This window comes from Lates calcarifer, linkage group LG14, assembly GCF_001640805.2.
Source record: "Lates calcarifer isolate ASB-BC8 linkage group LG14, TLL_Latcal_v3, whole genome shotgun sequence".
NCBI classification, from domain to species: Eukaryota; Metazoa; Chordata; class Actinopteri; family Centropomidae; genus Lates; species Lates calcarifer.
The window spans coordinates 3,671,665-3,687,069 of NC_066846.1; the positions used below are offsets into that span (position 1 = coordinate 3,671,665).

The 15,405-nt window shown below is 40.5% G+C and overlaps 1 protein-coding gene across 1 annotated transcript in view; it reads right to left on the reverse strand.

Moving 5' to 3' along the window:
• nrxn2b (neurexin 2b) overlaps positions 1 to 15,405 on the reverse strand; it is a 609,692-nt gene that overhangs the window by 419,014 nt on the left and 175,273 nt on the right. The window contains 1 exon segment of the mRNA XM_051075715.1: positions 8,788 to 8,805. Within this exon segment, the coding sequence (XP_050931672.1) occupies positions 8,788 to 8,805 (18 nt within the window).

Below are 15,405 nucleotides of genomic sequence, written 5' to 3' on the forward strand. Positions count from 1 at the left end.
CACACATCACAAGTGAAAATTATAAATTTACAGGAGTACTTTTTTGGGGCTACTTTTAAATTGAATTAGTCATCAAAATGGCTTAGCTGCAGCAGGAAAAGAATCCTTAATATCCTTAAAATGCATGTAGGCCCTAGAGTTATCAGAGTGTCAAAGTGTCTGACACCTTCTGAAAGACACCTACAACTCTTATTTGGTTTATTTATTCTTTATTTGGTTTAAAGTGGATAGCTTTAACTGACCTGACAACCCCTCAGCCACCAATTTAATGGTTATGTTAAAAAAAAACAGCATGAGCACAATGTGCCTATACCATTGCATAGCAATGCTGCATCCATTTATCTTAGTTATGGAAGCCATGATTTGATAAACAACAAATTTTCATGTTCATGTTTGTCCTAAATGGAAGTACAAACCGCAAATGCAAATTGCATTAACGTGTGTAATGAAATTCTTAATTCAGTGGAGCCAGCAGCCATCCCAAAAGACGGAAAACCTGTTTGTGTACCATGGCAGAACATACACAGGTTTTCCACATGCCAGTTTATTGCATGCCTGATTGCTGGAAAACAAATTAAAAGAACTAATATAATGTATAACATTAGTAGCAGGTTCTCTATAGCTACTTGAAGTCAGTACTTTAGACTTTAAGCAGGAGCTAAAACATTTATTTTCCAAGTGTGTGTGGTGATGCTGGTGGTAGGGGGCATCCATAGTCCACTTACGGATCATTTGTCTTTAACATAGAAGCACCTGTGCATGTGCTATGCTTTACATCAGTGCCTACTGTATGTGTCCTTCTGTGTGTGTGTGTGCGTGTGTATGTGTGGGTGTGTGTGTGTGTTGGGTCATAGCCAGACAGGTTGATTCATGGGCCTCATCCCTCCTATTGGGATCCCTATTGATCAGGCCGGCTGTGGGCTGCTGCTGACTGTGGCCTGGGAACCACAGAGTAGTTATCACTAACAGATACACAGTGGCTACAACACGCTGGGATCTGTGCGCCCCAGGGCCTCACATGGGGGATGGGGTGAAAATGCGGTGTTTTTCTTTCTGCCTTTAAATACAGTTGGAAATTATACAACAGACGTGAAATTATGCAATGAATAATGTACGAGTGAGATCACATGGGATCAGAGGCAATTAATGACACCAGGGAACAAGGGTGGTGCAAAAATAAAACAATTACGCAGGAAACCTACATAAAAAAACAAGCAATAAAACACTAAAACCTATGATAAATAATCTAACAACAAAAAAAGGACATTGATTAAGTAAAGCGTGTGGTGTTTTTGTCTCCAATGCAGCCTTGCTACCTGTCTGTCACTTTTTTCCCCTTAGGTGAGAAATAATCTTTTCATTTCTGCCTGTGCTGTAGGAAAGCACAGAATCAGATTTTTTACATTAACACAGGTCAGATCAGATCTGTGCTGTGGCAATATATAATTTAATACCAGCCTCAGAGCTTTGGTTATGCAAGATAGAGAAACAGGAAGAGTGTATTTGTGGATCTGTTAAATGTGCCAGAAGCTCAGTGTCTGTCATAATGATGTATGAACGATCTGCATCACTGCGCTATTCTTTAAGTTAACACAAACAAACACACCCACACACATACTCACACATATATAGATCAGCACTTGTCAGTGTTGCCTCAGGGCCATGACAGTGCGACTCTGGGTCTGAGGCCGCGATGACAGACAGAGTCAGCAGCAAATGGTCCTCTCCCCCAGACTCTAATCAACTGTGTGCACGCACCTCTCAACTACCCACAGCAGCACTGTGTGGAGATAAATGTGTCTGAGACACAGGGAGATTAAGCCCATTTGTTGTTTGGCTTCATATAAATGTGCTTTAATTGAGTCCTGTGATAATATTGTGACTCAAGTGCTGGTGATTTTGATGACAGCATTTAGGAAGGATTAAACACTGCATGTTTACCAACAGTTACACTGACTTTGTGGAGTTTGGTCAGGCACTTCACCTAACATGTGACAGTATCAGTGATCTTTTGGCTACATGTTAAGATTTTAGTATGTCTAATAATCATAGCTCATGTACATACTGTGAAGCTACAGTTGGACAAACACTGGATAGTAAATATTAATAAATTTGTGTAAGCCTTCCAGGCTTATTTAAAGGACTGATAAATATTTACAACACTTTCTGTAATACAAGAAGCAAAAACTGTTGGACTATTTATAATTGATTAGGGATGAAGATTGAGATTTTTTTTTTCTCCCTTTTTTCAGTTTTCATAAGATAAATTAACAGACAGGAAAAACTACCGGCAACTTTGGAATCCTCAAAGGTTTATCTTCATGCCTGTGCACCGAAGCCTTTTAAAACCTCTCAACTGGCTTTGAAATATGTCTTTGCAATTGCTTTCTAATTTGGTCATCCAGTGTGGAGCTGCCTAACCATGAAGGAGTCTGTATCCAGAAGAACATTCATTTGGTCAAGTTTACTAAGCTGTCTGTACACGTGATTTGGTTTTCTAAATATGTATGATATGTAAGTATTTAAATAAATGTTTACTAGCCAATGTGAACATGTGCATACCTAATTTGTATATACATAAATTAAATTAAACACACGAAAGTACAGAATGCAAATGACACTCATAAATGCACCTTTGGTTGGTACATTAAAGATGGTAGTGTAGACTCTAAAACATCAAATATGCTCAGTTAAGTGTCAACCTCATAAATAATGCTGTATATAAGATCGCATCATTCATTTTCTTCCTATTTTTACTTCACACTTGGATCACTCTAGAAAACATTGTGTCCACCTGATATGAAGTATGCATTAGGCTATACACATTCAGACTTTTTTAAAAATCCTGTGTTATATGTGGGATACATCTGACACCTTGCGAGTGACACCACATAAGACTATAGCAAAATTATTGTCAGTGGCATCAATCAGGCTGAAGTGATTTAAGGTCTGGTATTCACTTTGAAGCACTGGACTGCATACTGTGATTCTAGTCTCAATACTGTGTGTGTGTGTGTGTGTGTGAGAGAGAGAGAGAGAGAGAGAGAGAGAGAGAGAGAGAGAGAGAGAGAGAGACAGTCAGTATGTCTCCTGAAGCAATTCACTTGTTTGCAAAGAAGCACCTTTTGCACTTGAAAGTTACATTAGGATTAGGCTTTTTACTGCTCTTCGCAACTTAAAAAATCCTCTTAAACACAAGAAGTGATGTATACTTTGGAAGTCGCAATATTAGTGAGTTTAGTGGGAGTAAAGAGAATACCAACTGTGCATTTAGCTTGTGTATTAATGGAAAATCTAATTTCAACAACAGGAAATCAACAGCAACATAGTGGACATTGACAAGACTCAGGACACACGGAATACAGCGTCTTCTAATAAAAAGTATGCAAATCTGTCCTCCTGTGGTGATGCTTCTTATCTCCCGGTTGCAGTGTCTCACAGCATCACATACATCAAAAAAGGGGAATGAATGTAATCAAGTCAAGGGAATGAATGTAGTCGGTTAAAGTCGTAAGAGTAAAAGTGCATGGATGTGTATGTGTGTGATGGCGTGTGATAATGTATGCGATTGGCCCTGGGCACTACCCAGCACCAGCTGTTGGTAATAAGCTGTGGCTGTTATTGAACGCTCCCTCTAAGCTGTAGAGCTACAGGGCAACGAGACCCATCTACAGCAGTGGCCTGGCCCTATACTTAGCAAACACCCCTGCTGCTCCTATATTATAGCCACATTACTCAGCCATCTTTTTTTCTCTCATGCTAGCTCTCTCTCTCTCTACCCTCTTATGGAGTCCAATCAGCCTAATAGATCTGCAATGAGCCTGCCGAGTATTGTAATCAAGTTTGGCCTTGGCCCGACACAAACGCCAAAGGATATTGTGTGAATCAGTGGCAAGGAGGAAATATGACTGGAGATATTAAGTGTTTGTGTTAAATCCAGTGTGTGTGTGTGTCTTCAATCTTTAAATACAGTGACTCTGTTTTTGTTTTCATACTCCTAAACGCACTTTCACTTTCCCATGGGAGGCAGGTTTTCCTTACAGTGGACAGTATGTCACAACCTACAGCACACTGAAGATTCTCTAGACCCTCCTGAAAACATTACCTCTGTCTTAATGTCAACATCTTTATTTCCACAAAGCCTGGATTACTTTTATCGCCTTGTAGTTAGTGAGAAATTCTTTCAAAAGCTGTGAATCAAATTCTAGCTAATTAGCAGATACTTTGACGGGAAGTAAGCGCTTCTGCGCTGTGATCTCTGAACAAGATAGAAAGATTAAGCCATGTTTTTTTTTTTTTTTGAGTGAAAGAAATCAAATCTGAGTGTTGGTGGTCTGTGCAACTTCTCTTTGATTTGAGGATTAGAGCTATAGACTGTTCATCGCTGTCTTAACAATTACTCTGAGGCTAATGGAAGCGGACGCCGTTAATCTTCACACGCTGGCACCAATGTAGATCTAGCAGTGCTCTCCATCTCGTATTCCTAGTGTGTAGCCTCGCACTGCTCAGCTGAATACGCTAGGCTCAACGATCACACACTATCAACACACCATCATTTATAACAATCCAACACAATTTCTCAGCAGTCAAGATATTACAGTTTAATTTATTCGTTTGAGACGAGACAAGGATGAAATATAACGGCAGCAGGTTTGAGTGATTGCCACGTCAGGGGTTTCAGCCTCCACAAAAAAAGGCAGAATGTCAACAGAGCAGTTAAAGAGTTACTGACAGCAACATAAACATTTTATAAATCGTGATTTATTGTCATTAGTGTTAATGATGTCATTTCTAAACCACACCACAGTCACGCTGAGTACACAGGCAGACATTTATGGTTCTGTATACTGGAGGAAAGGGTCAAACATGCAATTCTTTTCCCACCCTGTATTAACATCTGTCCTAACTCTTGATTGAACATCTAAATGCCAACTGCTGTATAGCAACAACAGGAACATAGAAAAGAAGTCTTAAAGGGGAGGGGAGGTGGATCAAAAAAATTACATCCTTGTCAAAAACAGCCTGTCAGGATACTCGTAGGCGAATGGGGAAAAAGCAAGACAAGGTGTCCACTAAGAATGCATATAGGGCAAGAGAAACAGTTTGATAAGGGGAAAGAGGATTTTAGAATCATTATCTAATCTATGGCTTTATATATTTTTTCGTCCTTCTTCATTTGTTGGTCCAAGTGTCCCCTATTTAAGCCACCATTGTGTTAAGACACAGTGAAGCATAAAATGGCATAAATGGTGCCTCAAATGGAGAAAATGAGTGGCTGCTTAATTGTAGTGAGTTAAACTGGTTCCCTGTGGTAGAGGATGAGAGCCGGAAGCCTTGAGTAGTAATTATCTCAGGTAGCTATCTCATTACTGCCCTCCTCTAGTATGGAAATGTGGCCACAGGCTCAGGTGTTATATTGTGGATTGGCCATTTTGCTGTGCTCTTCTGAGGCCGTGCTGTTTATCACCAGGCAGGGAAAATAACTTAAGTAATGGTTGCATTTCAAGGGATAATAGAGTGTTTTTATTGTCCTTGTGTCCATGTTTGTGGCTGATGTATAAGACTTGTTCAGTTAAGTAGCCAGGTCACTGCTATGAAACAGAACATCTGGCCTCACTGTGCAGCATTTTAATGATCAAGGTGATGAAAGGAATTCATAAATTAGGGGAGTTATGAACCATTTCAATGTTGCAGCTGTTCCTTCATGCCTATATTAGCTCAGAATAAAGCAACTTACATTATAAATTTCCCAACTGTGAATAAAATACATGATCTGTTAGACTTTGGGAAATGTATTAAAAAAATTATGACTGAATTAAAATAGTAGCTCCAGGCTTTGACACATTTTGAGGGGGTTTGTTTGACTACTAAACATTTTTGACTGGGAATGTGGAGGAAAACAATATGTTCTACTAAGTGTCACCCTCCACCCAGCACAGAGCCTGTATTCCTCATTTCTTCATCCAAGATGTAGATGTGTGGCTCACTGAACATTCTTGGTACCATGTGTGGAGAGCAGGCCAATCCCATTGCAGCATCAGCTGGAAGAGGCTTCTGCTGGCTCTGACTAGCCTGGGGTTGGCATTCAAGGGAGGGAGAAAAAAAAGGGAAAGAGAGATGCTAATCATCTGAGTACAAGGCTTGAGAGAGGCAGAGACAGACAGAGAAGGATGTACACAGAAAGATGTCTCAGCCTCTGCCAATGCCATTTTTTGGAGTCAGAACGAAAATTCAGCGACAGGATAAGGATCTCTGCTTGTAGTCTGCCTGTCTGCCTCGACATCTAAGGGACAACAATTACCTCTGCCACTACCTGCCTCATAAGCCCAACAGTGAAAAGAAAAAAACTTGGATATCTATAAAAACAGCAATATTAACTCCTAGCAATGATTGTATTTTGCACCAGCGATTGTCAGACTCTTTGACTAGTGTGAAGCTAGGATGTGACATTCATTCCCATGTGGGCTTGGACAGCATTTATTGAATTTTGACAAAATCTTTGGGAAATGATGAGTGTGTGTGCAGGAGTGTGCACTGCTCCACGAAGATCTGACAGTATTTCACACAGCTGATCCAGTCCAAGAAACACGCATCTTACCACTGCATTATGCTTAGACCAATAAAACTGACTAGACAATGGTGCTGCTATTGCCTTCCCTACTGTAAGTATGGTATGACTTCTGCACAGTCTATAAATAACTAATAAGCATGTTCATTAATTTATATAGACTATTATTATTAAAACAAAGTATGTTATCCACCCACAACTAATATACTGTTAACCACTATGCAGCTGCTCAGAAACTGTATGATGACTACATTCCCTGTGCCAGGACCTCAAAGCTCTACAAATACACATACATGCCAGAGTCACGGTGAATTTGCAGACTGACACAGAAATGGCTTGTATATCAAAAGCTGAACTGAATTATCTCCCTCTTTGCCTGGTGGTCCTAATGAAGATGAAACTCAATTTGCACTGGCCTCCTAGATCAAATTTTAATTAGTTTTTCTTTCTTTTTTTTTTGGTATATATATTCCTTCCCCTCTCTGGATCTTGATTTATGCAGGGTAGTAAGAAATGGGTGTGGTATTTGACTATTTGTCCAAACTCTCCACTGCACCCCGGGGGTGAACATGTCCCTAACTGAAACTCCAGCCCACCCGGTGTCCGAGCTGCCGCAAACAGACAAAATGCCACATTAGTATTCAGGCGACATCAAATCTCTGGGCCAAACACTCACTGGACCAAGCTTGACAAGCAGACACACACACAAAAAAAAAACTATTTATGTATGAAGATCAGAAGACATGCTTGAATTATCACAACACAGAACTCTACACCATGGGATTGGTTAAAAACCTTTTTATCATCACTGTGTGAGAACGACTGCATTTTTTTCTCATTACATGCTGCACATTCTGCTGTGGTGTAGATTACTTCTGCACGTTCATAATGCATGGTGGGTACTGCAGTGAGACAAAGCTAATTATTAGGAGGCGAGCGATAACACTGACACATCACTAAAGCAGGAGTTTGCTGCTGCAAAGTGCTGTGAGCTGGAGTTTCAAACTCTTCCCATCTCATTTCTTACTGTTTGTGTGAGCTGTTGACACGTTCCATTAGTCTGTCCATCTCCACTCTCATCCCCCTATCCCAATCCTATCCCTCGCTCATGACTTCCACCCCCAATGATTCCAAATGATATGCTGATAGAAAGCTAGCACACTGTGACATGTCAGCATATTTACAGATAAAAGCTCTGTACGTGTTTTAATGAATGCCTTAATGGTTCAGAGTACACAACAACATGGAGGAGGAAATAGAATTTTCCCATAACTTTGCAGTTATATGAATGGGAAAGTCATTTTGAAATTTAGTGCAATGTGGAAGAACTAGCTAAAAGAAAGTGAGATGCTAATAGTAGTGAGGATATGCATTGTACATCTGAATTGCTACTACAAGTCCCATTCAGAAATGGGAAGCACTCAACCACAGCCACACCAATTGAAAGTCTGATAGGTGTGGCATTAAAATCCACTTGATGCAGATGAGCAAATAAGGGGTGAAAGTATAACCGCATGCACATAGCACCACAAGTCTTTTTACTGAAGTCTATACCTTGAAGTCGGAGTCACTGCATCTGAGACCACTACATGAGTCACTAACACAAACTTCATGAACTTGAAAATGACAGAGGAACAAGTCATTGAATCCTGGATCGTGATAAAGAAGGCAGTGCGGCATAACAATGGTGTACAGTGCAATGCCATTCAAACAGAATTGTCCCTGTGCTCTCAAACTGGTTAGTCATTCACTGAAACCTTTAAAATTTGCATTTACATTGGAGAGCAATGCAGTTTATGAGACTTGCAAAGTAGGGGCTAAGGGTTTTGTAGTTTCATGGTAAACAGTTGGAAATCCCCTCTTCAATATACAGCACAAACAAATGAAAGGTAATGTAGCAGGCGATATAACAACTGCAATGCATAAAAAATGAAAAAGAGAAAACGGGGGAAAGGCAGAGAGAGAAAAATAATAAGTTCAGAAGTGATTTCTATTCAACAGTTTTTCAAAGTAAAGTTTCATTGTTCATTTGGCACTGTGACTAAAGTTAAAAGGGATAATTGGTGGTGTTGTTTCTGTGCATATAAATATTCACACATACCTAACTGCACTGTATAATATAGATGGGATGGAACCAGTCAGTAGCTATGGTAACAGGAGAGAGTGTATATGAAAGAAGGTTCAAAGGTGGCAGAAAGTATAGAACGAGGTCGACTTACCGGCTTGAGATGAGTCACCTGTAAGGGAGAAAGGGAGAGAAACAGAAAAGATGGATCAGTTCAGGGAGCAAAGCAAAATGTCACTTGAGTGCACCTGCTCACAAAAAGATAGTCACGACAAAATGACATATAATAGCAGGGAGGGAAAAAGAAAAGTCAGGCTGAAATTAGCATTAGCTGTCTACATGAGTGCTATGCCACGCATTAGCCTCAATACTGAGCTGTTAATTGAGACGGTGGAGGAAAACAACAGCCAGGGACTGTTCAGAAGGCAGCATTCATATTTCCTTTATAAAACAAGTCTTAAAGGTCTAAAGGAGGACTTCTCAGGGAACAGCTAACTTCTTGACATTCACTTCCCACTACTCTCTGCAAATAACTCCTCCGAGGACTCAAACTCATTAAAGACCATGTTGTGGGGTTCTTTACAAACTATTTTCCCAAACTGCATTTACCATGTATTTGTGACTTTAAAAACACCAGATTTTTCTTTTTGGTTTCAACAAATGCAACCTAGCCAAGAGAAATAATAATAGTAAAAAAATCAAGGTGAGGAAAACCAATTATGAAAACCAAGAATCAACAATTCAGTAGTATAAATATATAAATAGTAAGTTCTAGTGAACAGTTAATGGGTTCAACATCACAGAGTTGAGCTGCATTCTGCTTTTTGTCACCTCCTGAAAAACTAACATGTCACTTGAACCTGCAATGCTTCAGGTAGATTTTACACCATACACAGTTAGTGTATTGACAGACAGCATTAAAGAAAGAGGAGGAAAGATGGGTGGGGGCGGGAGACATGTTGTAAAGAAATGTAAATGTCCTCCGAATACATCATATACCAAGCTCAAACTCCTTTTGGATTCTTTCCACTGTTCAATACATGGTTCAGAATATAAATAAATGTTTTAACAAACATGCATAATTTTCATCTGAAATATTGATCCATGCTGTCGGGCCAAATTCCTAATTAAAGATTGGAGCTGCAACATCAGTTGGCAGGTGTTAAGTATTAAAGCAAGTATACAGTAGGTGTTAAGATCAATTCTGGGTGGAGGGCACATCCAATTAACTTGTGAAAAGCAACGTTTTATTTTTTTTTTTCAGGAAAGTTCACTCAGGTATACTTTTTGCACCTTCTGCAATTTTTTAAGATGCCAAAACTGTTGAATTGGGCCTAAATATGTCTTCTTGTTAGTGACCTGTTGAACGTTACAGTCAGTGCAAAAATGTCAGGTGAAAAAAATGTAAGCAGCACTACTGTATTTTACAGTGTTTGTCTGTGCTGCTAACATTGTTTGTGATGTGTGATAAGAGGGTGGTTGAAACAACAGATGGGTCGAAGAAAACTGAACTGCTGAGGTTTTTTCTCCTTTTGGTTTATGATCTTTAAGAAATGCACAATTTTTTAGGAGATAAATAATGCCTCCAATGCAGTGTATTTTACTGACGCTATTACATCATGTGTAGGACAATATTCAATGCACCAAGTCAAAAACCTACAAGATGTCTTTTACTGCATAGGAAAAAAAGGGAAAACAAGCAAATAGGTTTTTCATGTCTTTAATGTGGTTGGCAGTTTTACTTAAAGACATGTAAAGATAAAGTTCATGAGCACATTCAAATGAACACTCTCAGGGGAGAGTGATTTACACCACTGTCCAATGAGCTGCTGGTTAGAGTTCTCTTATATTACTGCCAACCATGAACAAAGTGGCCCAGGATAGGCTGTCATCCACATTGGCGAGATGGCCACTACATCACGTCCAAGGTGAAAAGAAGCCTCTTCAGTCCCAACACATGGAGCAGAGCAGGAATCCCAGCCAGAGCAGATGGAGCGCAGGGCGCTTTGCCTCACAGTGTCGGCCTTGGATCTTGAGCTACAGTCCAAGAGCTGAGGAAGAGCTTAAATGTCCACAGTGGTGGATGAAGGCAATAGCAGAAAAGGTGCCAGAGGACTGAACACAATCAATAGGTTTCAGTCTCACAGGCCTTGTTTGTTAATATCCTGGATTTTGACAAGGATATCTCCAACCCCTCAATGATATCAGCTGCCCTGCTCTGACATCGACAAACATGCTCTTACACATGGGGGTAGCCAATGAGGGGGACACGCAGGAAGTGAGTGTGTGTGTGTGTGTGTGTGTGTGTGTGTGTGTGTGTGTGTGAGATAGAGACAAGGAGATGGTGGAATGGAGCATGTGAAGAGATAGTTGGTCAAACATAACTCATCTATCATGCCTTTCCACTTCTCCCAGGCCACAGCTAGCAGGCCAGAAGAGAAATAAAGATGTATACAGAGCAGCATACATGCTCCCATGTAATATCATGTCATGGCAGCTGTGTACAAATATAAAGTTATGACAGCCACACCATCTTTACAGTGTGGGACACAGAGGTGGGGGACCATGTTTTATTGATGATATATCATCCTGGAGAGCTGATAGGACCCAGGGGCAGAGCTATAAAGTCTCTAGTGACCCCTGTAGTATAGTAAATAACTCCAGCTGGATGCCAGCAACAGTTTGGCGCTCAGTATTTCATGGGGGAAACATATTGAGGCCAGGGCTGGTGAGCTGCAGTGAGAGTACCGGCAAGTTTTGAAACTGTGCTGGCTTTTGTAAGCCCAGCAACATTTTCCACACACTCTTTGCACTGTATGATACCCCTCATTACACTGGACATTGCATGTAACTCTCTGTGACCATAGTGCCATCACTGGGAAAGCAAGCTGGAAAACGACCCCTGTGCCCCACTGCACCCCCCCCCCCACCTCCACCCTTTTCTTTTCAACAACTCAGTCTCACAGCTGAGAAACCAGTGACCCCTGTCTGCTGTCGATTTACTTTCCATCTCTTGCCACACTTTCCACATCTCTCTCAACGACGCTTAGCTGTCAACCCTCTTTGCCCATAAATGTGCTGAGGGAGGGGAGTGTGGGGAGAACACGACACACATGGATGAGTGGGACACATGGCACCAACACACACACAAGAACTATACAAGGACATGTAAAAGGCAAGCCATACTAGTCCACATTTCAGGTAACCGTTGTATTATCAAAAAAAGAAATGTCTTTAAAAAGTGTATCTTCGTGAGTGAGAACCACTGAAGATCTCTCCTTGCTTAACAACCAGCTTGCACCACAAATAAATTATGCTTTCAGAGCTGCTACTTCAGAAAAACACATATGAGAGTTAAAGACAGAGGCAGTGGGTGTGAGGTAACATCAAGAACAACATATTCCAAATCAGTGAATTTAGGCAATAACTCTTACTCAGTACGAGTCTTTCTTGAACTGTTTCATCATTAATATTTCATCTCACCATCCAGTCACTGTCTACTGACAACAAACAACAGCTAAAACTGCTCCTGGTAAGGTCTCTTGCAATGTGTCTACAACTATAAAAGTTTGACAATACTCTGTCAGTGGTATCTACTGAGAGAAAACAATGTCTTCCCCTGCGGTGGGCAAAGTATGGAAATAGGAAAGATGATTGTGCGTTTACTGAATCCCCAAGAGACTGTGGGGAAAAAAATCTATACTCATACTTTTACACAGAGGTGACAACCCAACTGCTGGAATAACTTTGTGCTTATTTTCCACAACAGTGAGCAAACAAGGAAAAAGTGCTGGCATTCTGCCTTGATCAAGATCTTATTACTGGTGGAATTCACCTAATATGCTAAATGGATAGAAACAGTAGGGTGCTCACACCACTGTCCTCTCGAGTTGTGCAAGGAGTAAAATACCCTGATATCCCATCCTAGAGGTTAACCACAGACAATGACCACCTGTGCATTGTTTACCCTATTTACATGCCTCTCAGGTGACCTGGGAAGACTTTTATGGAAAATGAAATAAAAATCTTACACTCACTGATCACTTTATTATGAATACCACGCTAATACTGGGTGGGGCCTCCCTTTGCTCTCAAAATAGCCTTGATTCTTCTTGTCAAGGATTCCACAAGAGAAGGTCCATGTTGACATGCTTACATTACACAGTTTCTGCAGATTTGTCAGCTGCAAATTCACACTGCCAATCTCCTGTTCTGCCACATCCCAGAGGTGTTCAACTGGATTCAGATCTGGTGAATGGGGAGACCATTGATGTTCACTGAACTCATTGTCATGTTCAGGAAGCCACCTTGAGGCTGAATTGTGGCCATAAAAGGATGTAGTAACAGTAACAGGAGTGGAACCCAACTTGATGCACTGTGAATTCAGGGATGCTTTTCTGCCCCCCACAGTGACTGGTTATCTGACTTAATCATGTCATGTGAACATTAACTGAAGTTTCTGACCTGTATCTTTATGAGTGTAATGAACCACAGAACAAAGCTACTCTGTACTGGACCAGTACTGCACTACTACACTATAAAAGTTTGACAATACTGTGTCAGTGGTATCTACACAGAGAAAACAGTGAAGCATCTGGTGGACATGGCATTCACGAGCAGCAAAGGGGATACTGATGAATTAATTAACTCAATTTACCAAAATAAAAGTAATTACAAGGACTTAAAGATCATTTCAAACAATAGTATATATGTTTTACAGTGATTACAAGCTCTTCACTACTGCTGATGTCTGATCTGCAGTTGGGAGGAAGAGAGATAATGGCTTTTGGAGTGTATTATTCATGTGTTCATGTGGTCTGTCTGAGCCTGGGCCACATTAACAGTATGACAACCAATTTGTGCAAATGTCCAATGGTTTAAATAAAACACATTCTTATTAGATTAAATTATTCAATACAAAGCCAAAGTGCAGAGGTAATTTGCTGTTCCCTGCACTTTTCCACTATTGGCTTCATTGGCTTGTCCATTATCTGCTGTCAGATATCTGGCTGTACTATATCACTTCCGCAGCCTGTGCTAGATAAAATGTCATATAGATTACTAACAAGCTGCAGTCACTTACGCTTTACAAAGTTCGACATGAGGTGAAATGTTCATCCAGCCAAGTGCTAAGAATATTATATGCCTAAACTACAGTATCTGTAGTGCAAGTTAAACATGGCAGAAACTATGTTTATTTCTATGTTTGGAGGCAAACAACTCAATGCTAAGGTAACACAGCTTGTTCAACATTTTTATTTCATTTGCGTCACGGTGAATGCTGAGAGGTGCGACAGGTGTCATTCACAGGGAGTGAGGCTTCCTCTTAGCCGAGGAGTTTCATTTGAGAGCAAGAACATTAATTCTAACACTTTCAGTGTGGAGATGCACATGGCAGTACTAGCTATCATAACAACTTCAAAAGAACATGTGATTCTCACATAGGTAAAAAAAATTCCTGCTGAAGCTGTGAGTTTAATTAACAGATTTTCAAAGCAACACATTTGAACAGGGAATAATGCCCTCCTAAAATAAGCGAAAAGATAAATGAAGATAAATTCCCCAATGTTATTTCCCATCCTGCCTCTTTATCTCTGCTTTGCTGTTTCCCTCCAACAGTCTCTCACTACTACTTTTACCATCCTCCTTCCTTTTGTCGTGTTATTTTTCAAGTGTATAGATATCCATTTGTGCAGTGGCACTCACTGCAGTCTACACCTCTCAGACAGGGACACCTTTTCTTAGAATAAAAGACAAGTAAAGGTAAGGCCCTGCCATAAAAGTGTAATTATTGTAAAATGATTTATGTCCTTTATATGGGGGTCATCTCAGGAAAAGGTTGCCTTCTTTGAAAAAAGCAAGCAACTCAAACTCAGATTCAAACCCCATGGAGGGTCAGTGATTTTAAAGGTTAGGTCAGTAGGCCATGAATTCAGCTTGTTCAGTATGCACAACTTACAAATTTAGCACATTTTCACCAATTTGATAATAAATTGGAATTCAAACCATCTAGAAGAAGCATCCTGACAAACTGAATAAAGATGAGGTTACAATCATGATAATAGTAACAATAATAATTTTGAGTCCTGGTTAATTCAGTGACAAACCACAACACCTAGGGTGAAGCAGAACCACCACTTTAGCCTCTCCACTCCACTGCAACCCTTATAAATAACAGGAGAAGACTGAAAGGAGTGAAGATATAAAGCAAGCCCCAAGGCCATGTGTGCACCATAATATCCTACTCAAGGTGGGCCACTGTTCTTCAAAGAAAGAAAAGAACGAACAATGCGCTATCACCCTGGAAGTAAAACCAGTTAACCTTTGCCATGTGAAGCAGCACCTGGTCTCTCTGATCACATGAGGATGGAGTCCTCAATTCTGTGGATTTCTACCTCCTCTGAACATCGAGTCTACTGCTGAGTTAACTACTCAGCGCACCCAGCAAAAATCACTGGCCATAGACAACTCCCTTTGTTCTGTTGGAAGGATGACTCAGAAAAAAAAGAGCTTCAGTCCCAGGACATACAACACCTCTGGACACACTATATATACAAAGTGGCAACTGGGACCATAGGTGCCATCAAGCCCATGAGGTGAGGGCAATGTGCCCAGAAAATAACAACGGGCAGGAGCTAAATTCTTGTGTCCTTTCCAGGAACAGTATGATTGTTGCAGTTCCGGGCCAAAGAGCCACAGCTATTATCATCACCTGAGACTGCTTGAGCCATTGTTCAGGTGCAAACCAAAGCCCTGAATTTGATTACAGAGC